The sequence below is a fragment of the Portunus trituberculatus genome, chromosome 46 (assembly GCF_017591435.1).
Source record: "Portunus trituberculatus isolate SZX2019 chromosome 46, ASM1759143v1, whole genome shotgun sequence".
NCBI classification, from domain to species: domain Eukaryota; kingdom Metazoa; phylum Arthropoda; class Malacostraca; order Decapoda; family Portunidae; genus Portunus; species Portunus trituberculatus.
Genome location: NC_059300.1, coordinates 21,868,300 through 21,893,299, shown reverse-complemented (window position 1 = coordinate 21,893,299; position 25,000 = coordinate 21,868,300). Strand labels below are relative to the sequence as shown.

The 25,000-nt window shown below is 41.4% G+C and overlaps 2 protein-coding genes across 3 annotated transcripts in view; one reads left to right on the top strand and one right to left on the bottom strand.

Moving 5' to 3' along the window:
* Positions 1-6,933, top strand: part of LOC123519918 (microfibril-associated glycoprotein 4-like) — a 12,932-nt gene extending 5,999 nt beyond the window's left edge. The window contains exons 6-10 of one of the 2 annotated variants that reach the window (XR_006679126.1): positions 363-469; positions 634-779; positions 1,123-1,228; positions 1,497-1,737; positions 1,989-6,933. Coding sequence is in view for 1 of the 2 variants with exons in the window: in XM_045281615.1 (XP_045137550.1) it covers positions 363-469; positions 634-779; positions 1,123-1,228; positions 1,497-1,643 (506 nt within the window). In the remaining variant the exon portion in view is untranslated. Of the gene's footprint in view, positions 1-362; positions 470-633; positions 780-1,122; positions 1,229-1,496; positions 1,903-1,988 lie in introns of those variants that run through there. The other variant, XM_045281615.1, reaches the window with a different exon arrangement.
* Positions 6,934-10,579: 3,646 nt separating this feature from the next.
* Positions 10,580-25,000, bottom strand: part of LOC123519917 (juvenile hormone esterase-like) — a 17,243-nt gene continuing 2,822 nt past the window's right edge. Inside the window, exons 3-11 of the mRNA XM_045281613.1 lie at positions 24,702-24,842; positions 23,860-24,022; positions 23,197-23,409; positions 15,517-15,707; positions 12,888-13,053; positions 12,533-12,714; positions 12,250-12,421; positions 11,626-11,821; positions 10,580-11,343 (exon numbers count right to left, since the gene is read on the bottom strand). Coding sequence (XP_045137548.1) covers positions 11,130-11,343; positions 11,626-11,821; positions 12,250-12,421; positions 12,533-12,714; positions 12,888-13,053; positions 15,517-15,707; positions 23,197-23,409; positions 23,860-24,022; positions 24,702-24,842 — 1,638 coding nt within the window. The 3' untranslated portion in view covers positions 10,580-11,129. The remainder of the gene's footprint in view (positions 11,344-11,625; positions 11,822-12,249; positions 12,422-12,532; positions 12,715-12,887; positions 13,054-15,516; positions 15,708-23,196; positions 23,410-23,859; positions 24,023-24,701; positions 24,843-25,000) is intronic.

The following is a 25,000-nucleotide window of genomic DNA, read 5'->3' as shown; positions in this document are numbered from 1 at the left end:
TCTCTCTCTCTCTCTCTCTCTCTCTCTCTCTCTCTCTCTCTCTCTCTCTCTCTCTCTCTCTCTCTCTCTCTCTGTGTGTGTGTGTGTGTGTGTGTGTGTGTGGTCTCTCTCTCTCTCTCTCTCTCTCTCTCTCTCTCTCTCTCTCTCTCTCTCTCTCTCTCTCTCTCTCTCTCTCTCTCTCTCTCTCTCTCTCTCTCTCTCTGTGTGTGTGTGTGTGTGTGTGTGTGTGTGTGTGTGTGTGTGTGTGTGTGTGTGTGTGTGTGTGTGACAGGTCAAACACAACTACTATTCATTGCCGCTTTCCCTTCCTCACCACCACCACCACCACCACCGTCATTACCTTCACGGCGCACCACCTGAAGGGGATGCTCTGTTCTCTCACAACGGGCTTCCCTTTTCAACATTCGACGTGGATAACGACGCGCGGGATGGAGACTACGTGGAGAGAAGTTGTGCCCGATTGTACAAAGTGAGTGAACGCTGTGTTTCTGGGTCACAAGAAGCAGAGAGTGAGAGAGAGAGAGAGAGAGAGAGAGAGAGAGAGAGAGAGAGAGAGAGAGAGAAAGGGGGTCATGCTTTCTCTCTCTCTCTCTCTCTCTCACTAGTACAATGAAAAACTTTTAACCTACTAAGGGCGCCTGGTGGTACGGGAACTGCCACGACTCTAACCTGAACGGGTGGTACCTTGGGGGATCGCACCGTTCTTTTGCCGACGGGGTCAACTGGTTCACCTGGACTGGCTACAACTATTCCCTAAAGCGAACCATCATGAAGTTCAGGTAATTTGATCGTTAGTTTTGTGGTTTCCTCCTTTTCTGTTTCTGTTTCTTCTATTTCATGTTGGAGTGTCTTAAGGATGTCAGTGAATAAGTGAATGAAAGAATGAATGAGTGAATGAATGAACGAACCGATCAGACAATTAATCATTCAGTCTCGGGATATGTAATATTTCCCTTTTTTTATTTTCTTTTTAGTTCTTTGTTTTACTCTCTCTCTCTCTCTCTCTCTCTCTCTCTCTCTCTCTCTCTCTCTCTCTCTCTCTCTCTCTCTCTCTCTCTCTCTCTCTCTCTCTCTCTCTTTACCACTTCATTCGCATGACCTTCCTGCATGATCCTTCTGCAGACCTCAGCGGAGCGGCCCCATCCCCGTCGGCTATGATACCTTCATCATTGCCAATAAGAAGAGGAGTCTGGACACTGCCACTCCTTCTCGACCCCGACAGAGAATGGTAGGCGGGGAAGACAGTGTGATAGTTAGTTCAGACGTTAGAGAATATGATATGATAGAGAGGAAAAGAAAGAGAGAAGATGGAATATATTGGAGAGGATAGATCAATAATTAAAAGAAGGAAACGTGGGCGAGAGAGAGAGAGAGAGAGAGAGAGAGAGAGAGAGAGAGAGAGAGAGAGGGGAATGTATAAAAGAAATGCAAGTGTATCAATCTATCTGTCTATCTTTATCATATTCTATTCCATTTATTCCCCACATTATAACTAGGAGGAAGATGAGGGGAAGGGAAAAGAGAGAAAGCAACGGCAGCAGCTTTCATCTCACCCTCTTGAGTTGACGGGGAAAAGACGCAGTGTTCCGGAGTTACTGAGCAGCCGTAACACGCTCACCAATAGAGCTGATCGGGAATTATAGCACCATAGACACTACCACCGCAGCCGCCACTCCCGCCACTGATGACTTACAGTAGGGTGATTCTTACCCAGAAGTAAAAAAAGTCAACTTGCAGGTAACCCGTTGATCTCTTGTGCTTTATCGTTTGTGTTGATAGTGTGTTTAAAGTTTTATTTTGTGTGTGGTTTTGTTTTTCTGCTGTTGTTTTTTATGTTGTTCTTGCTGCTGCTGCTGCTGTTGTTCTTACAAATTCATTTACTTATTTGTATATTCATCTGTTATCTAATTTATCTATTTATTCATTCTTTCATAGATTTATTTAATTTTCACTTGAACATCGTCGACACATTGTGATTTCTCTTTCAGTTCCGACCGGGTGCCATTGTCTCCTTTTCATGACGTGCTGGTGCATCAATTCATTCCCTCACTCGTGTATGTATGTATGTATGTATGTATGTATTTATTCACGTATGTATGAACGTAACACTGGAGAAAAAAGAGACACTACCTCAAACATAAAAACCTCGCAACTCGTTACCACCACCCATGCAAGTATTGTTGATGCAGGAGAGGGCAATGAATGGAGTACGTGCTCTTACTTCCCATCATGCCTCACCTCCCTCTCCAACACCTGCAGAAATCACGTTGTTTCAAATTTTCGTAAGAGTGACTCGTTGTCGAATTGGAGTAAAATTCATATTCTTTTCACCGTTATACAACTCAGTAACTCCTAACAGGCCGTAGCGAAAATCATGGTGGTTTTCTGAAGTGTCTATATGAATTTAGTGATCGCTGAACAAGGAATTCTGTACCATCAAAAGAAGAAACACTCATGAGAACCTAACTGATAATCTCTGTTGGTCCGAGTGCTTAAGAATACTAATCTACTCGTTACAGACTTACAGCGTGACTTTTAAGCTTCGTACTTTGAGACACTTTGGGTTCCCATATATGCTTTTTATCCATAGTGTAGGTCTTTTCTAAAAACCATTTATAAAATCTAGAAAACATCCTTTAAATCTCCGAAAATCCCAAATCATAGCTTGTTATTTATAAGCAATCGAGACAGGAAGTCAACGAAGCTTTTGATAATGCCGTGATGGATATTAGACGTGTGAATCGTGTTACTCAGGAACGACACACAACACCTGCTTGAACACACGTGATGGCAAGAAGACATCCACTGAGAAAGGTGTGATGTGTGCACTTTTACCGATGACCCAGACTAACTCATCACGCGCGTGCCTTACAGTGGACTGACTGACTGACTGAATGACTGACCGAAACTAACACAAGACTCCTTCGTGACGTGTTTATGCAGCGTAACTGACTGATAGGTTATAGTGACGTGACATGTAAACGATCTATTGACTGTGACTATTGACTTATGGTTCTTGAGTGTGGCATGAATGTTACATGACTATTAGGTCGTGACCTGCTATGAATGATTTCTTATTTGGGACTGTGAATATAGCGTGACTAAGTAACAATGCAACCCACTACATAACCCGGATGTTCTGATGTATTGATTTTGTGTTCATGTCATCTCCGTGCTCGACTTCACACACTCACTCACTGACATGAATTAAAGGATAGGTTAACTGAGTGACTGACTAAGCACGAAACTTATTGACTGACTGACTCCGGATAGAATTTACTAAATGAATTATTCAATTAATGACTGACTAAGCACGAAACTTATTGATTGACTGACTCTGGATAGAATTTACTAAATTAATTATTCAATTAATGACTGACTAAGCACGAAACTTATTGATTGACTGACTCCGGATAGAATTTACTAAATGAATTATTCAATTAATGACTGACCAAATTTGTGTTACTGAGGCTCGTATTCTAAAACAGTTCGCTCTCTTGCTATCAATGCTTTCCAAAGACTCTAATTGAAGATACTCATATTTTTAAGGATGTTTTTATGGTTCTGTTGACAGACTGGCAAAATTTTTAGTTAATCAAAAGGATAAAATGTCTTGAGAACTCGCCCAGTCGTTTCTGTGGTCTGGAGAAATTGTCGTGGTGAGATGGCAAAGCGTTTCTGAATGTGGGCGTGAGAGCACTACGTCTAACTGTCTGTTTCCGATATTACCGACTGACTGATGGACTGTAAACTTGCTGGCCTCTTGACTGACTGGCTGACTGACTTATATAACATCGAATGACAGAATAACTGACTGATAGAATAACTTACTGACTGGATGATTAACTGATTGATCATGAAACTCGCGACTAATTGACTGACTGGTTAATTGCATAATTTATTGACTTACAGGCTAACAATCTGACTGACTGACTGACTGACTGATACATTAACCGACTATTTTGTTACGTAATGTATTGACTGACACATTGACTGACTAAATCACTTATTAACTAACTGAATGATGGATTTACTGATCACATAGTTTACTGACTTACAGGTTCATAATTTGACCTCATAACTGACTAATATATTACCTAACTAAGAGCTTTACTACACAATTTACTGACTGATCTATTGACTAACTTACTGACTTACTGAATGATGGACTGACTGACCATATAAATATACTTAGTTAACTGACTAAATTACTAAGTGACTGATTGACCGTCAGTTTGACTAATTTACGAGTGGCTGACTGCTTGACAAAATTATTGATTAACTGACGGGCAAAAATAACTTAATTAGATTCAACAGAATCACTGATCAGGTACTACCAGACTGACTGATTGACTGTGAATAAACGGAATGATTGACTGACTGACCAACCGATCGTGCCATTGACTTTCTGACTAACTGACAAACTGACTGTAGTTGACTAATTGACAAACTGACAGACTGATCAACTGACTGAAGCAACTGCTGGAAGAGTACAAGTGTGGTTAACTGATCGACCTTTAGGTCTGGATGACTGACTCATTGACTCACTGACTGAGTGACTGATCAGTGACTGACTGACTGTCTTTCAAGCTGAATGGCTGACTTACTGATTGATTGTTTGGTATGGTGACTGACTGACGAATTGATTGATTAACTGACAGACTGACAATTAATTTATGGTCTGACTTTAAATGAGTATACTCAAGTTAATGACCAATATTATCAACTGACTTATCCAACTCTGTGACTATCTGAGACTGAATGACTAAATGACTGACTGACTACCTGACTAACTAATTACACAAGTTTCTGCTTTATTAAATCACTTAAATAGAAGACTGCATGATATTACGAATGATTTATCACTGACATGATGTGCATATCCTCCTGTCTGATGAGTGAATGAGATGAGTAAGTGAGTAAGTGAGTGAATGAATGACTGAGTGACTAAGTGACCATTGATCCTTCTTCCTTTTCCCAGATCAACTGACTGACTTATTCACTGTTTAATCGACTGACAGTAATTTAGACAGAGTTACCTTTGACTACATGACTGACAGTGATTTAGACTCCGGGTGAACGAACGACTGATCTCCTTATTTCTTAAAAACTGACAGAGTTTAACTAGCAGACTAACAGGCTTAACTCTCTCATCAATTGACAAACTGTATTTTGTGCCTGATTGTTCTAAACTTCTTGAGTGTTTTGCTGTCCTGCCTGATTGACTGACTGATCGACTGAATGAGACACTATAAAATTGACTTGAATTAATTCTTGCCACTGACTAAAACTGACGTTGCTTACATTTCAAGGCTTGACTTTCTGAATGACTGGATAACTGACTTATTGACTAATTGTTGAAATAGCTAAACTTGACAAAGACTCGTTTTATGTACATGTTGTGTATACATGATGACTGAAATTACCTGGAATAGAATAATCTAACAAAGTAAATATTCCATTTTTTTTTTTGTGTCATTGTTTTTCTGACAGCCTGACTGACTTATTATTGGTGACGTGTCTGCTACAGTAACTGCATTTAAAAAGACTGAGTGATTGACGACTGTACATGAAAGGATGCGATATTGCCTTAAACTGATAAACAAGTGAGAAATTAACGCAATGAATGAATGAAGAATGCACTGAACTAAGATACTGACTTATGACATGACTGACTGATTGACTGGGTAGTGAAGTGACCTGGGAGCGTTTGTTAATTTGTAAACTATCCAGTAAAATTATTTCAGAAACATAGTGAAGTGATGCAGTTTGCCGTGATTAGCTTGTTGAGAGGAGGTGGAGTCCTTTGTCATACTTCCTAAGTCGTAATTCATATAGGCAATGACGCACATAGCATCGGCGACCTGATGGACTTTATTAAAGTATAGACTTCAGCAGTCGCGTATTTACAAATGTTCACATACACAAGTAAATAAGACAGTGATCTATTACAGTGCGTTGTGATCTATTTGTATTTTTACTTGTTTCTTTCTTTATCTATTTATGGACGTAACTATTTGATTTCTTTATATCTACAAGCGTCCAGTCAGTGAGAACATATAAGGATTGCTTGTGGTTCACCCAGTCACCGTGTGTTGTTTTATCACCAAAACACCACACCAATTATGAAGTTACTGTAATTACATAGCTGGATATGACGGTGACTCAGAAGTGGTTACTAAGACGTAGTGCATTTAGGTTTGGAATGCTGTGTGGCTGTTTCTATAACTTACAATTTAGACCTGCTCGTGAATCATAACTAACGATGACTGGTGACAAAAAGCAATTCACTGCCAACTATGGAATGCTGAATTATAACTAGTTGCTGATATCACTTAGGATGACGTGACTGACTGATGTGATGCTTAGTATTGCCTTGTGACTTGTGAAATGGTTCGTAACTAATAGTGGAGAATGATTCGTAACATAGACAATAATTCTCTCTCTCTCTCTCTCTCTCTCTCTCTCTCTCTCTCTCTCTCTCTCTCTCTCTCTCTTTCTCTCTTATATAGTATGGCTCATAACCTGATATTTAGTTTTGAGTTCCAGCATTGTATTCCACTACTGACTGAGTGAGTGGCTGATGACGTGATCTTACTGACAGAATGACTGATTGATTTACTGACTGACCAGGTGAATTACTGAATACTTTTTTTATTTACTGACAGATAAGATCAATGACTGACGGACTAACTTATTAACACACTCACCAAATATCTGACTGACTGATTAACTAACTGACTGACTGACCTGATAAATTAGTGATAAGTTGAGTTGATTGACTGATTATATAGTTCAGTGACTGAATGATTAACCCCTTCAGTACCATGACACGTTTTCATGATTATTCTGCTTAGTATTTGCTGATTTTACACAGCTTCAGAAATTTACTTCGGGGTTAATATAGTGAAGACTCTAGCCATTAAACTTCTAACTTCCATAGATCCTTCTTAATGTAAATAAAATTGTCTAATTACACCCAAAATTCATGGTAAAAATGTGTCTCAGTACTGAAGGGGTTAACTTACTAACTGACCTACCAAATAACTGACTGACTGATTGACTAAATATTGACCCGATTCAGTTAAGAATTATTCATAACAAATCGTTAAAACAATGACTTGAAAATTATGAGTTCAAGACACTAAGGAAGTAGAAGGTATGGCGTGCCAAGTAAAGAATGTACTAACTGATGACTTATAGCTTATAACATCTTAAATCCAGGGAAAGGTAATTATGAACGACTCGCATTCTGACTCGGAGAGGGTGACCTTGTGTTGCTTGATGATCTGGTTCTGACATGATTACTAACTGATAACTAAAATATTGATCAGTGGCTTACAAGCTGACGACTGACAGATGACTAAGTGTTATTAAATGATGACTGACTCGTGATTTGCAATTACTGACTAACCTCTTACGACTACTGACTCATGGTTGATCGTTGACTTGCAATAACTGAATGATAACAAATTTTCTGGCCAATAATTTACACTTATTGACTGATGATTCATAATTACTGCCCGATGACTTACACTTACTGACTGATGATTCATAATTACTGATCGATGACTTACACTTACTGACTTATGATTCATAATTACTGATCGATGACTTACACTTACTGACTTATGATTCATAATTACTGATCGATGACTTACACTTACTGACTGATGATTCATAATTACTGATCGATGACTTACACTTACTGACTGATGATTCATAATTACTGATCGATGACTTACACTTACTGACTGATAGAACAATTGCTAGCTGACGACTTACAATCACAGACTTCTGACTTTTGACCTCTGACTTACAACTGTAGATTTACTAACCTTTGACTTACAGTTACTAACTGTTGACTTACAGTTACATTCTGTTGACTTATAATAACTGACTGATGACTTACATTAACTGACTTTTGACTTACATTCACCTACTGTTGACTTACATTTACTGATTGTTGAGTTACAAACACTAACTGTTGACTTACATATACTGACTGCCGACCAGCATTTAGTGACAGATAACAAAATTACTGACAGATGACTACAATTACTGACCGGTGACTAATTTACCAATGACTGATGACTTACAATTGCTGATTATTGACTTACTGACCATTGACATACAAATACTGACTGATGACTTATGATGACTAAATGCTGACTCACTAATTCTGACAGACAGCTGATTGATGACAAAACATTCTGACTGACAACTCACTATTACTGACGAATGACTGATGACTGACGTGAAATGCGACCAGTGACTTACAATTAATGACCGTTGGCCTGCAATTACTAAACAATGACTTACGGTTACTGAACAGTGAATTATAGCCACTGACTGACGGCTTACAATTACTGACCGTTAACTTGAAACAATTCACTGATGGCATGCAGTTTCTGGATGCTTAATTTAAATGACTGACTGATGACATAAGATTACTAACTGATGACATAAAGTTACTAACTAAGGATTTGAAATTGATAATCATCGACTACATATTTACTAAGTGTTGATAGTGCGGACTGCATCCTCGCGGTCACACACACACACACACACACACACACACACACACACACACACACACACACACACACACACACACACACACACACACACACACACACACACACACAGGGATACTGATATCTTAATTGCTGACTGACTTCTTCAAGCACTGGAGACTCCAAACTAATACTTACTGGTAACTGAGCAAAGAAATGATCTGTAACTTACTTATTATTACTGACTTTTAACTTGCTGCTGATTATTCATCATTGCCGATAAATAATTACTTCTGGCAATTGATTAAAAACTAAATGCAAATTGATGGCTTCAGTTTGAGTCTTACCGCAAAGTGCCGACAGTTGTGTTATTCAACTATTTTCTTAATACTTAAACATAAATGATAACAGGTGACCTAAGTATTTGGTAGATAAGCAATGCCTGGTGATTCAAAGGTGACATGTAACTGTGTACCTGGCAATGATGCAACAACATTAATTGACTATTGACTCTTAACTCTATGCTAATGTCATCATTGGCAACTGACTCACAACTTGGACTTGATCAGTTAGTGCTGACTGGTAGCTCAACACCATGCAAATACCGACCGCTGACTCACTACTAAAACTGACTGGTGACCCATTACCTAAACCTAAACAATGACTTTCAAAGAAGACGAATAGACGTGACAAGAAGCACTACGTTGACGATTGCAAATAGATTGTGACTAAATAATCCTTGCGCTCACAACAATGTGATTTATATACAGAAAACTGAATAGATAATAAAATGTTAACTAGGTAGTGATCCACAACAAAATATTTACTTATGACGCTTAATTAACTTGTGTTTATGTCCGCTTGGTAATGTATAATGATTGAGTAGTGATGCTTAGTAATGTATTTCCTCATAGGCAACTTACTGGTAGTACAGACGGATTATTTGCATCCATATAGAGACAATCTTAGAGGGAAGGGAGTGTAGGATGCGAGAGATGACTGCAGGGTGACTAATGTAGGTGTTGGATAAGAAAGATAAGTGTGCGTTAAGAGAGGAAAGTATAGAATGAGTGCAGGATGTGCCGATAAGCGAAGAATAACTGAAGGTTGTAAGTGTAGGATGCGTAAAACAAGTATAGAAACAACAAGGAAAAAGGTAAGATGAATGCAAATTTTGAATAAATGCAAGAGGATTAGGATAAGTGTAGGATGTTCAGGGTAAGTACAAGATGTCCAAGATGACTGTATGATGTCGAGGATGAGTGTAGGGTCAGTTTCAAGCCATTAGGACCTCGTTCAGTTTCTTCCATTAGGATATCTCCAGGTTTAAGTTACTCTGTCCACATGACTTTCTTTTGTTTCTTTTCCTTATACTTTAATTACTAACGGCAGACTGAGGAAATCTTAGATAGATAACAAAGTACAGTAAACTACGAACTGTTACATCATTCAAAATACTAACACTTGTAACTCATTTAATTGGTATTTCATAATAACTACTAAGTCTGAGCACAACACTGAACCTTACATTCAACTCACAATGACTGGTGACTCACAACTGACTGGAGACATATAGAAATTACTTGTTATTTGTAGACAAAGACAAGTGACTTAACTGATACTGACTCGTAACTTAAAACTGGTGATTCACTGGTGCGACTGGTTATTGTCTCTGCACTGGTGTTGCTTGGGGTTCGTGAGATGGACTTACTGATGACTTCATACGATATTCTGAAACACTTCTGGCAGCACCTGCACTATTTTCAAAAGCTTCTATAGTTGAAGTTACACTAGTTTTTAAGGGTCGTTTTATCATTCTGTTGATAGATTTACATTATCAATTTATTGTTAAACGGAGAGACACTCTTCAATACCCGGTTAATAATTTCTGTGATCTTTGAAAATAGGTTGTGGTAAGAGAACAAAGCTTTCCTAAATAGCGGCCTTCAATCAGGCAGGAATAATAGATGATTTACCTTTCAAGTATCACCGTCTCACCATTTATTCTTCATTACTTCATCAATGTTACCCAGCACGTAATATGGTACTGTTAAAACTAGACAATGTATCATGCATTTATTGTTTTATATCATATATTCATTGCATAATTATTCACACTAGCACAGTTTCATCACGTTTTAATTTTTTTCATCACCACAAAGGAGAATAAAGAATATAAAAAAACAAGGATTTTGTTGAATTATACCATACTACTACTACTACTACTACTACTACTACTACTACTACTACTACTACTACTACTACTATTACTACTACTACTAGTAAGCCAAGATCTTTCAGTTGCACCTTGCCAGTTGTCAGTTTCGTAGTAAAGTTCATGTTGGTATTTCAGTGTCAATAGTTAATAATGACTCAGGTACACATGTCTGTTTCTCAAATGGACACTTGTGTAGAGAGTCGGTGTTAGGGACAACTTCTCAATACTCAGCAACAGATGTGCTATTGAACAAAGGAAGCAGGACACTAGTAAGGCATTAAGGCATTGTTCTCTTTTCTCTTTTTTCTTTTTCAAACAAATTTTCGGAAGGGAGAGCAAATACAAAAAGGTTCTGAAGAAGGGAGCAGAAGCAGGAACTGAAGAACTGAAGGGCATCACAACTCATCCCGAATAACATTGTGATCGCGATTCTCATAAAGAGGCAGGTCATTCCAAAAAGCCATTTCCTTTTCTTTGAGTGGTTGTCCCAGAGTTTCCATCTTTGGGTCGATCTGCATGTAGTAGTAGGAGCTCTTCACGAACGGCTCCCACCACGTGCCCCAAGGAGATACGTCATCCGGCCAGTTTTTCATTACGGGCGTTGGGTCGCTGGGAGAGAAACGTGAATTAAATTGTTGTTGAATGATGAAATTGTAAGTAAAAATAATAGATAAACGGTTGAAACACAAAGAAAACGAAAATAACGCAGAAAACAAACATTACAGACCAAGAAATTATTCCATAGACGGCTTTTATATCGTTGCTGAATTGCTTATGTGTAAAGTTGTCATGTATGATTTCTCTCTCTCTCTCTCTCTCTCTCTCTCTCTCTCTCTCTCTCTCTCTCTCTCTCTCTCTCTCTCTCTCTCTCTCTCTCTCTCTCTTACTCACCCTCCTTTAATAAAGTTGGTCCAGAGCATAATCATGTGCGTGGAGACCCTGGACGCTGAGTCGGACCCAAAATCTTGCCTGTAGACAAAGTCAAGTTTGCTGGACGGGAAGAGGAAAAGCAGCTCGTCCAGGAAGCTAACGCCCCACCCATGGGCGTCACGGGTGTTCTGGAAGCGAGGATTTGACGGGGCCGCTCCTACAGAAGGTGGTGAAGAGAGAAAATGTTATGGAACAATTTTATTATTATTTTTTTTATTTGTATCATATAAAGGCAACTTGTAAAAGGAAATCTCTCTCTCTCTCTCTCTCTCTCTCTCTCTCTCTCTCTCTCTCTCTCTCTCTCTCTCTCTCTCTCTCTCTCTCTCTCTCTCTCTCTCTCTCTCTCTCTCTCTCTCCAGTTAGCACCCACGACCCTTGGCTGGCGGGTGTCTATTTTCCTCGCTCCGTTCTGTATGAACAAAGCCCCTACAAAGAAGAGAAGTCCTTTGTTGTATACACTGTTACAACAATAAAGTTATCAATCAATCTCTCTCTCTCTCTCTCTCTCTCTCTTGCTATTTACAAAAAAAAAAAAAAAAGCTGAAACAGAATAGTATTACAGCAGGTAAATGGGACGCAACCCACCAAGCAGCGAGGCGGTGGCTTCACGTGGCGAGTCTTGATGGAGGATGTGAAGGAATGACTTTCGGCCAGTGTATGCCATCTCGTACCTGTAGCAATATCGTCCCCTAAGGTAGTAGGAGTGATCCTTAGCTGCCTGGTCAGTAGGATACAGGAAGAAGCGGTCTGTCATCATCTGCAACAGAAACAATGACACAATCCATTAGCAGAACATTTCGGGCCAGAGGGATATTATTCCAAGGAAAGACACACTTCCTTGCTGTTCTCATCTGTCAATTGATCTCACCTCGACAAATTCAGTGGATGATTTCTCGCTAAATTTCTTCTTGCCAAGGTAGTGGTTGCGTATCTTATTTGCCATGTCGACTGGGTCTTTACAGGAGGTTTCTTTTAAGTCTAACAGGAGAGGACCATACTTTTCCCAATGGTTGTTGAGGTTTGCCGTCAGACTTGGGTCCTTTAGTATGTCTGTTGGAGATTCGAGATAATATTTAATAGAAAAAGAACATACCTCTTTGTTTCACATGATCTGAAGGCAATCCACAACTCAATATTTTATTTTCATGTCTATAACATGGCATCTATATATACACATCAAGCTCTGAAGTTAACTTGCGCCGAGGGATCCGAGTAGGCCTCACCTTGCACCCTGAAGGCTCCGTCATTTCTGTTGGTGCCAACCATCCAGGGCACATGCAGGAACTGGCCGTGACGGATGAGGTGGTGTGGCTCGTCCGGCAGGAAAGCCTCGTCTTTTCGCCAGGTGTCAATCACGGGCCCAAAGGGAAGAGGTTCCTCGTCCCATTCCTACAAACACATTCTTAACTGAAATATGCTGAGCTATGCCTTCAGCTGCTGAATGTCTGTTAGCGTTATATATATATATATATATATATATATATATATATATATATATATATATATATATATATATATATATATATACATATATATATATATATATATATATATATATATATATATATATATATATATATATATATATATATATATATATATATATATATATATATATATATATATATATATATATATATATATATATATATATATATATATATATATATATATATATATATATATATATATTGTTGTAACAATGTAGAAGTTAAAGTGTATTAATTTTTTGTTTCCTGTTTTATACTTCTCAAAACTATGTTTAAAACACAGGTATAAGTCACTATTTGTTAGAAGGGTCGGAACTAAACAAGATTTGCCTGAGTATGCAAGTTATATTTTGCTCTGAAGTACGGTTTTATAGAAGATATCACTCTTTCCAAACGAAATCACCCGATGCTAATGGTGCTACAAGACCTAACGACGCAATCTCTCTCTCTCTCTCTCTCTCGTAGAACCTGCTCGCCTGCTGCATGTATGCACATGGTTTTATATAATATGCACTTGAACACTGATTTATGAATGGAGTTGTGTATACTTGTATACATTAATATGTCAAGGTTTCTTCTTATGCGATCATCAGCACGTATATGAATAAGCTTTATTCTTTACTTTTAACCCTACTTACCATGATAACAGTGCTATTTTGAGAGAGAGAGAGAGAGAGAGAGAGAGAGAGAGAGAGAGAGAGAGAGAGACTCGCTAAATTCTATATAACTAGGTAGTCGATACTGTCTGATGAAGATGTAATGTATATCAGTAATAGGACCATATTTCTAATCTCCATGTGACTTGCTACTTATGGCGATTAAAATATCATTATCAGTAGCGCAACCAATCCATCAGTGGTAGGAGCACTCAGCCAATCAGCGCGCGTGACAGACTTCACCACACTCTCGTCTCTCCCACCTCTATTCTACCGCTCCCAGCTGTGTAGTGTGTTGTGCACTCTTCGTGTTTGGCGTTTGCTCAGTCTCTGGAAATGTTGGGTACCTTGTGTATTTTCGATTTGTACTGCGGTTATTGTGACTATTTAGCAATGACTGATACTGAACAATCATTAATGACTATTTGTGGTATTAAGGACAATTGTGATGAGACAAGACAGGCAGGGAAGGTATAAAGCTTATGTAGAATCCTTGATGATGTTGAAGGAGTTCTTAATAGAAGGTGGAGGTGAAGAACCACGTTGTGATAGGGAAAGCCTAAACTGATAGAAATGTATGGAGGATTGTGGTGATGTCATGCTGAGTTGGAATGGCTGATGATGCTTTGTTATGCAAGATTAGGTAGCGGAAATTGCAGTCGTAATACCTCCAGCTCTCCTCGCTTCTCGGCTCCCCCTTCACAGCTCTTTCACGCAGCTGATTCGACATCACATACATGAAGCCACGCTATTGGTCAACAAGGGAAAGAGAGAGAGAAAATATTAATAAATGGAGAAAAATGGGAATTAAACAAGAGATAAGAAGAAAAATGTATAACGAGTAGAGAAACAGGAGGAAATGGGAATGAAAATATGATAATGAATAAGGGAATAGGAGGAAATGATATTAAAACAACAGATAGAAAGTAAAATGGATAACGAATAGGGGAAGAGGATAACAAATAAGGGAATAGTAGGAAATGGTAATGAAAATGATAACGAATAAGGGAAGTGAAAATATGATTACGAATAAGGGAACAGCAGGAGCTCGTGTGCATGTGTGTTGTTGACCAATAGCGTGGCTTCATATGTATATGTTACATCAAATCAGCTGCGTGAATGAGCTGCGAAGGGGAAGCCGGGAAACGAGGAGAGCTGGAGGGACGTCGATATTAGGACAGTGCCACGGAACTGAATACAAAACACAATCGAACGTTTGTGATTAAGTGCACGCTTGTATTCCCACCATGCTGTGCCATGTTAAAGTGTGGCAGGACGTGACTAAAAAAATAAGTGTTGTGAGGAGAAGTTTTTTATGATGTTCAAAACACGTTTATCAAGGAAAGAACAACGACGCCTCATCAGTAGGTAAGATTAGCGATATTTAATATCACACTTGCTTGCCCTCTTGCCCCACCTCTCTCTCTCTCTCTCTCTCTCTCTCTCTCTTTCTTTCTCTGACGTAACATGTCAGTGACAGCATTTTGAGATGAGGCATGTATTGTATTTTGGAAGTAAGATTATACATTACCGATTAACAAGAGAAGCCTGGCAGGGAGATGAGCTAGCTTATGAGACAGGAGAGAACGAAAGACGAGTTGAGGAAATATGAGTAGCAGATGTGGAGGAAAAATAGGTTAGTGTATAATGGATGGAATAGCAAGTGAAATAGAGTCCGTGATGCTCTTCGGAATACTTGTACTTACGAAGAGTGACGGTATTTGCTTGTTGATGGTGTCGGCCGAGATAGAGCGCAGGCAGCTAAGAAGATCCTTGGAGCTGGGGGTGGTGCAGCCCAAGTGAAGGCCAAGCTTGAAGGCAAAACCACGAGGTTTTCTGACGATGGCTTGAGGACTGTATGCAGTGCCACTCTGTGAGATCGCTCCTTGGATCAAAGCTGCGGCAAGACCAAGGGTGCTTTATCCTTCGAGAGGAAACTTAATATTGTTCAATGCCTCAAAATCTCAATCCCTCCATTTATCAACTCGACACAACCTTCCAGATATACCCTATTCTTCAGTGACACTGAATTGCTCTCTTTTTCTTACACTGAACATCCTCGGTCTGTTCTTTGCTAATATTACAATCTAAATTGAAGCTTCTTATCTCATCTCTAGCTAAAACAGGGTCTATGAAGTTGGAATTCTAAGTCGTCGGCGTCAGTTCATTTCATCCCATGTAGCTGATAATTCTACAGGAACTTTATTCGTCCATATGTGGAGTACGTTTAATATGTAAAAGGTTGGTGAGGGGTGTCCACTCATACTGCTCTTTTAATTAGGATGGAATCAAAAGCATTTTTTTTTATCTTATCAACTCTCCTCTTATCGACTGTCTAACTTTTTTCTTATAACCGCATTGTTGCATCTCTTGCTATCTTCTGCCGACATTATTACGCTAACTGCTCTTCTGAACTTGCTTAAGGTACGTTTTGCATGCAGCGATCGTTGCGATGATCGCTCTGCGATGATCGCCCAGCGATCATCGCGGACCACTAATTACATGTATTCCTATGGGGCTGTTTTGCAACGAGCGATCATCGCTACAGTCGCGAGCGATCATCGCTGGCTCCAAATAGTCGCGGTGCTAGGGGGTGAATATAATCGCAGTCGCTAGCGATTATTTGTGGAGGGTGCGTGTCATCATGGCTCCCAGTTTTTCTCCTGAAGATGATGAAAAACTAGTGGAGGAAATTGCAAAACATTCCTCACTGTGGCAACTTTCACATGCCAAATATAAGGACCAAAGAGTAAAGGACAACATCTGGGCAGAAGTTGCAGAGAAAGTTGGAAAACCAGGTGAGTTTGATGCATACAAAACGTAGCCTACCTTTTTTCCCTTTGTGAATACATATTATGGCATCTTAGAATTAAAGATTTTATTTTCTTAATTTATTTGTGTTTTAATCGGTTTTCATGTTATAAGCTATATAATTAGATAACATATGACATAAGTTTATATGTTTCAAAGTTTTTTATTTACGACTTATGCACACCCTGTATTTTTAGTGAACTGTTGTCACTAGGCTCCTCAAACATTTACTGCGGATACAAAGTCTTATGTGATCTTGCCAGGAAACCCTCCCGTCATTACTGAAGTACGCAGCAAATGAATCTCTAACTGCAAATGCTTCATAATCAGCGAACCCACGAGCTCTTGCTATATTCATGAAATTATCTGTAGGTGGCTCTTGTGTAGGGTCTGGCTCGTAGTTTGGGGTACATGATTTTGTACTATAAGCATCCCTCAGCATGTTGTGCAAACATCAGCAAACAATTACAACATTGTCCACGGTTTCGGGATTTAAATTGATTGCAGTGTAAAAATACGAAAAACTTGGGACAGTAAACCAAACGCATTTTCAGAGGTTCGGCGATCACGAGATAACCTGTAATTGAATCGCACAAACACTGATCGCTGGGCGATCATCGCAGAGTGATCATCGCAACGATCGCTGCATGCAAAACGTACCTTAAGGGCTGCACTCCACTAGCGACTCTGTGGCGCCAGATCGTGGCGGAGATGTAGCTGTTCATGAGTTTCCCTCGTTTAAAAGCTGTCCCGCGCACACGAGCGTCTGTGGCAAGCGACTGTGGCCACGGTCCAGATATAGAAGGTCTTCCATCTGCTTGGCTTATTTTGGTCTCGGCCACGCATATATGTCACGTGAGCCCCAGTCAACGTTCGCTGTGGGTCGTGTGCTTGAATTTAAATTTTATTTCTCGCCCCCCCCCCTACCCAGGCCCCTTTATGTGGATGCATGAGCTTACCATTCTGCCCTGTTACTGCCTATTATGGAGCCTAGAAAACTAATTAGTAAGGCCCAAATCTCAGTTATTTGTGCCTTTGTGAGGGAGAATAAGTCAAATCAAGAAATTGCTGCAGACCCGGTAGTAACCGCTACGATCCATGCTACACAACACACACAGTAAAACACCCAGATTCTTTGATGGTGTGAGGTTGTATTTCTTTTGCCGAAGAATGTTCGTATGAACCAAAATAACTACTTTGAGCTAGTTCTGGATGAGTTAGATGAGTGCACATGTATGGAAAAGTGCAATGTAGATATCGTTTTGTCTTTCTTTTTGTATTATGGCATCAACGCACAGCACAACTATTGGGCATTATAAAGAAAATAAGAATTTGGTCTCAAGATGGCGAGGTTAGGTTATGGCTTGGCGCAAGGTTGCTTGGGCGCGTATTACACGGGCAGAGGTCAGGGTCTGACTGGCTCGCTGGGCCCCTACATCACACAGACTCGGGGCCCACATGAGTCATAGACAAGTGACCGTGGATGGAAGACCTTTTATATCTGGACAGTGGTCTAAGCCTTGTTTAAGACCAAAATCCCAAGGCCCATCAATTCTACGCCCATGGTTTCTGTTGTTTTCTTGTTCTGTGTTACTGTCCTCGGAGAGGAGCGTTGTCTCCATTCAGCATCCTTCCTCGGTTGTACTTCGACCAGCAAATCTTACCACATCATTTTGGTCAGGGTTATCCTACCATCTTTCCTCGTCGTTGATGAGAAACTATGGCTGTATATTCCTTGATCTGGACCAAGGAATATACAGAGAGGAAGTTTTGGTGTGGGTTAAAGTTTGGAGGACAGAGACGGTGCTGCCATCTGTTGGAAGCGAGTAATTTAATAGAAAACGTTGTTAGGAGTAACTTAAAGTTTTCTCCCATGCTTCCTCCCCCCCACCCTTTATTTTTCCCTGCATTCTCTCGTGGTTATGAACTTATAAGGCAAATAAAACATGTTCATATATATATATATATATATATATATATATATATATATATATATATATATATATATATATATATATATATATATATATATATATATATATATATATATATATATATATATATATATATATATATATATATATATATATATATATATATATATATATATATATATATATATATATATATATATATATATATATATATATATATATATATACGTTTCTGCCTGCCTCCACCTGGGCCACACCATACTCCTTACTTGCATCGCATACGTCGACTGTCTCGTGACCCCTTCTTCCCTTGGTGTAGGACTACCCCTGAGGCCATGGAACATTTCCTGTTTCAATGCCCACGCCTCCTCTCTCAACATACTGCATTACACTCCCGGCTCTCCGCCCTGGCCATCACAGCACTCGACCTGCCCACCCTCTTGGCGGCCTCAGGCGTCCACCCCTCCTGGCAACCTGCTGTCCTTCGTCTTACTTGTGCCTTCTTGAGGAAGACCGGCCAGCTACCACGCCTGTGATACCCACACAGGACTACCCCAGGGCTCATAAGGATTCAAAAGAGGCCACAAAAATCTATGGATCCTTATGAGCCCTAGGGTAGTCCTGTGTGGATATCACAGGCGTGGTAGCTGGCCAGTCTTCCTCAAGAAGGTACAAGTAAGGCGAAGGACAGCAGGTTGCCAGGAGAGGTGGACGCCTGAGGCCGCCAAAAGGATGGGCAGGTTGAGTGTTGTGATGGCCAAGGCGGAGAGCCAGGAGCGTAATGCAGTGTGTTGAGAGAGGAGGTGTGGGCATTGAACCAGGAAATGTTCCATGATCTCAGGGGTAGTCCTGCACCAAGGGCAGAAGGGGTCACGAGACAGACGTAGGCGATGCAAGTGAGCATTGAGCGTGGTGTGGCCCCAGCGGAGGCGATGTTTGATGTGCCTTGTGCTCCTTCCCATGACTGACTGACTGTTTGAATCTTGTAACGGCGCTCATCCTACCCCGCTGGTGAACCCCCCCGTCCCTCACACCCTTACTACTTTTGACCCACGCCATCTGTTAGAAGCGAGGTTCCCTAATATATTCCTCCAGCTCGCCCATTGAACACGTATATCCTCCCTAGAATCCTTGATCTGGACCAAGGAATATACAGAGCGGAAGTTGGAGGACAGCGATGGTGCTGCCATCTGTTAGAAGCAAGTACTTTCATAGAAAACGTTTTCAGGAATAACTTAAGAAGATTTCTTCCAAGCTTCCTCCCCTCCCTATTTTTCCCTGCATTCTCTCGTGGTTATGAACTTATAAGGCAAATAAAACACACACACACACACACACACACACACACACACACACACACATATATATATATATATATATATATATATATATATATATATATATATATATATATATATATGTATATATATACATGTATATGCATTTTCTGCCTGCCTCCGCCTGGGCCACACCATACTCCTCACTTGCACCACCTATGTCTGTCTCATGATCCCTTCTGCCCTTGGGGTAGCACTACACCTGATGCCATGGAGCATTTCCTACTTCATTGCCTACGCTTCCACTCTCAAAATACTGCAGTACCCTCCCGGCTCTCTGGCATGGCCATCATAACACTGGACATGCCCATCCACCCTCCTGCTGGCCTCAGGCATCCACCCCTCCTGGCAACCTGCTGTCCTTCGCTTATTTGTGCCTTCTTGAGGAAGACTGGCCAGCTACCACGCATGTGATACCCACACAGGACTACCCCAGGGCTCATAAGGATCCATAGATCTCCGTGGCCTGTTTTGGATCCTTATGAGCGCTGGGATAATTCTGTGTGGATATCTCAGGCGTGGTAGCTGGCCGGTCTTCCTCAAGAAGGCACAAGTAAGGCAAAGGACAGCAGGTTGCCAGGAGAGGTGGACGCCTGAGGCCGCCAGCCAGGAGGCTGGGCAGGTCGAGTGTTGTGATGGCCAGGGCGGAGAGCCGGGAGCGTAGTGCAGTATGTTGAGAGTGAAAGCGTGGGCATTGAAGCTGGAAATGTTCCATGGCCTCAGAGGTAGTCCTACACCAAGGCAGAAGGGGTCACGAGACAGATGCAGGAGGTGCAAGTGAGCACTGAGCGTGGTGTGGCCCAGACGGAGGCGGGCGATGGCTGATGTACCTTGCGCTCCTTCCCGTGACTGCCTGTTACATTCTTGTACCGGCGCTCATCAAGGAATATACAAAGAGGAAGTTGTGGTGTGGGTTAAAGTTTGGAGGACAGCGATGGTGCTGCCATCTGTTAGAAGCGAGTACTTTCATAGAAAACGTATTCAGGAGTAACTTATGAAGATTTCTCCCATGCTTCCTCCCTATCCCTTATTTTTCCCTGCTTTCTCTCGTGGTTATGAACTTATAAGGCAAATAAAACGTATATATATATATATATATATATATATATATATATATATATATATATATATATATATATATATATATATATATATATATATATGTGTGTGTGTGTGTGTGTGTGTGTGTGTGTGTGTGTGTTTTCTGCCACCTCCACCTGGGCCACACCATACTCCTCACTTGCACCACCTACGTCTGTCTCGTGACCCCTTCTGCCCTTGGTGTAGCACTACACCTGATGCCATGGAACATTTCCTACTTCAATGCCTACGCTTCCACTCTCAACATACTGCACTACGCTCCCGGCTCTCCGGCCTGGCCATCATAATACTTGACATGCCCATCCACCCTCCTGGCGGCCTCAGGCGTCCACCCCTTCTGGCAACCTGCTGTTCTTTGCCTTACTTGTGCCTTCTTGAGGAAGACAGGCCAACTACCACGCCTGTGATACCCACACAAGACTACCCCAGGGCTCATAAGGATCCATAGATCTTCATGGCATCTTTTGGATCCTTATGAGCCCTGCGGTAGTCCTGTGTGGGTATCATAGGAGTGGTATCTGGCCGGTCTTCCTCAAGAAGGCACAAGTAAGGTGAAGGACAGCAGGTTGCCAGGAGGGGTGGACGCCTGAGACACCCAGGAGGGTGGGCAGGTCGAGTGTTGTGATGGCCAGGGCGGAGAGCCAGGAGCGTAGTGCAGTACGTGTGTTGAGAGTGGAAGCGTGGGCCAATATATGAAGCAGGAAATGTTCCATGTCCTCAGGTGTAGTCCTACACCAAGGGCAGAAGGGGTCATGAGACAGACGTAGGCGGTGCAAGTGAGCACTGAGCGTGGTGTGACCCAGACAGAGGCGGGCGATGTCTGATGTGCCTTGCGCTCCTTCCCGTGACTGACTGACTGTTTGAATCTTGTAACAGCGCTCATCCTCCGCCACTGATGGATCCCCTATCCCTCACCCCCTTACTACCCGCGAGTCGCACGCCATCTGTTAGAAGCTAAGCTCCCTAATCGATTTCCCCAGCCCGCTCATTGAACCCGTATATCCTAGCTTATAGAATCCTTGGCGCTCATCCTCCCTTGCTGATGGACCCTCCATCCCTCACCCCCTTACTACCTGCGACCCGCGTGTTATCTGTTAGAAGATAAGCTCCCTAATCAATTCCTCAGGCCGCTCATTGAATCCTAGCTACATAGAATCCTTGATCTGGACCGTGACTGTGGTGAGCAATCCTTGCAACAGCGTGGCGCGGCTTTGCATCGCGACCCGCGCAGACGAGCGACTGTGGTTGAGCTATGGGCATTGGGCAGTCAGTCACATGCCAAACTGGCGCCACGACGTGGCACCACAGTCACTAAACCCCTCCACGACTTGGCACCACAGCATGACGCCACAAATTTGCTCGTGTGCTCCCGGTTTTACGGTATCCCTCCTTTAGTCCATCGGCCTCATTGCACAAGACTGCTTTCTCTCACTCATATTCCGTCAGCCTCTGTAATAAGAGTACAAGAGATAACCAGTAATATTGTTCATTCCCTTTTTCAGGTAAACTCTGGAACTCCTTGCCTGTTTCTGTATTCCCTCCTTCATGACTTGAACACTTTCAAGAGGGAGGTTTCAAGACACTTGTTCTTTGTTTTTCGATAATCCTCTTGACCTTTCTCTGGGGACTGGCACTCTAGCGGAACTTTTTTAACGTTTCTTTTTTTTTCGTTGCTTTTGGTTATGGTCCCTCTTATACATAAAGATAGATAAATAAAATGTACTTCCGTTTCTTGTGTCGCTTCTCTTTATGGCCTAATTTTATGACCTTGTTCTCAAACGTTTAGTTCTTGCAAGCATTTTTGAAGGCTACATATATGATAAGTCTGTTTACATGTGAGTTTTTCTCTGAGATGGTGCAGGATCTTCGTTATACTATAACTGAATATAATAATGTCTTCAGAAACAAACACTTACTTATACTACAGCCTGTTAAAAAGATTCGAGATAAAATACTGAAACGTTTGCATACATTGTCCAACATTGAATCTCTTTGCGTTCCTATATTGTTTTGAAAATAAATCATGTTTGGATCTGCAAAGTAATATGATAATTATTGGATTCACGCTGGGATAAAACGTGATATTTCATCAATGATAAAAAAAACACAATATTTGATATTCTTCTATAGGCAAGAGAGAGAGAGAGAGAGAGAGAGAGAGAGAGAGAGAGAGAGAGAGAGAGAGAGAGAGAGAGAGACTTACCGGAATGGTCGTTGTGGAGAGAGGCACCGCGAGTGAAGGGTGACAGAAGCAACAGATGAGCGCTCATGCCCCCGGCGCCGGACCCCATTACGGTGATAGAGTCGTTCATGCCACCGAAGTAGCGCACGTTGTCCCGCACCCATTCCAAGGCGAGGATCTGGTCCATGAGGCCGTAGTTCCCCGGACTCTCCTCATCCTCAGTTGACAAGAATCCTGCCAGAAAGAGAGGAAAGTGTTGTGAGATTGTTACGTTAGATATCTCTCTCTCTCTCTCTCTCTCTCTCTCTCTCTCTCTCTCTCTCTCTCTCTCTCTCTCTCAAGATGATCAGTCAGGCCGTGTGTGTGTGTGTGTGTGTGTGTGTGTGTGTGTGTGTGTGTGTGTGTGTAAAATTTCTCAGCCGTAATTGTTATTTGGAACATTTCAAACCGCCAATAAGATCAGTTGTGTTCTTTTAATGCCGCAGGAATTTGCTAACCTATCATTGGAATCTTGCAAACACCGTGGAGAACCTCAGTAACTTCTGCTACAACCTGTTAAAATTAGTTATCAAGCGCTGAAATGTTTAAAAATATGGACAAGTGTGTCTTTCAGTAGCTTGTTGGTTTATCGTTCACTTATGCTATTGCATTAATGTATGAGTGTTGTGGCAGGCAGCAGCTCACCAAAGGGTCCCAGGCGATGGTTGAGAGTAACCACCGTAACGTCTGATTCGATCATGTAGTCTGGCTGAAAGAGACCATCTCCTCCGCCCCCAGCCAACCAGGTGCCGGCGTGGAGCAGCACGATCACCGGCTGGGTGTTGTAGTAATGTGGCGGTTGTGGGATCTGCCGTGGAAGACAGGGAGGCTGTTAGTGATAGTAAGAGAGCAGGTGAATCTGACTGGAGGGTCATCAAAGGGATTGTTTTGTGAGATCCTGTAATGATGAGGGGCTAGTGGTAGAAGTGATCAGTTAATAAGTGACTGATGTAAGCTTCTGTGCATGAGGACTGGCGGGCTGGGGTTCAGGTGTCCCTAACTGTGTAGTTGTGTTACGGCTGCAGACCTATACTATGAAAGATTTTTTTCCCCAACAATGATATGAGGCTGAACTTTATCATGCGGTGGCTAGACATTTAGGATCTACTTAACGGCATTGAACGTGTTGGACATCCTGTTAGACCATAGTTGTTCTTGTTAAGGGCTGCGAGGATCCCCTACCGGGAAGCCCTTTGAGCCCTAGTTAGACCATATAATGATCGCTGTGGTCCAAGTGGACTTGAGTCGATCTTAACAATCCGCTACAACACTTACCTTTTACTCAGGGTGTGTGGTGATGCCTCGATGAGGAGCACCGCGTGGCGACATTTGAAATTACTGGGTTTCCAATAATCCCGGATCATATTACCACTATCTAGTTTCCAATCTATTTGTTAATGAATCTTTATTTTCTTATATATATTTCTAGGTTAGTATGTTTTTCCTCAATTACTTGATTTTTAACTGTCTGGTTTGCTTGTTCTCACCGTATTGGTGTAGACATTGAGGTAGAGGCAGTCCTCCTGGCCCACAGAACCTCGGCCTCTCAGGGTGTCCCACTGTAGGCAAGGTGGAGATTCCCCAGTAGCGTTGAAAGGCTGGTGATATGGACCGTAAGGAAAGGGTCTCTGTGAGGGAGAAAACAAAGATGAGACATTCATCTAATGATGAAGGTAAACAAGGGCAAGAGGTGAAGGACATGCTTTGGTCATGGTTATGAATGCACTTTGTGTGTTTATCATGCAGGAAATGCCTTAACCTCGGATGTGAATGCACTTTGTGTGTT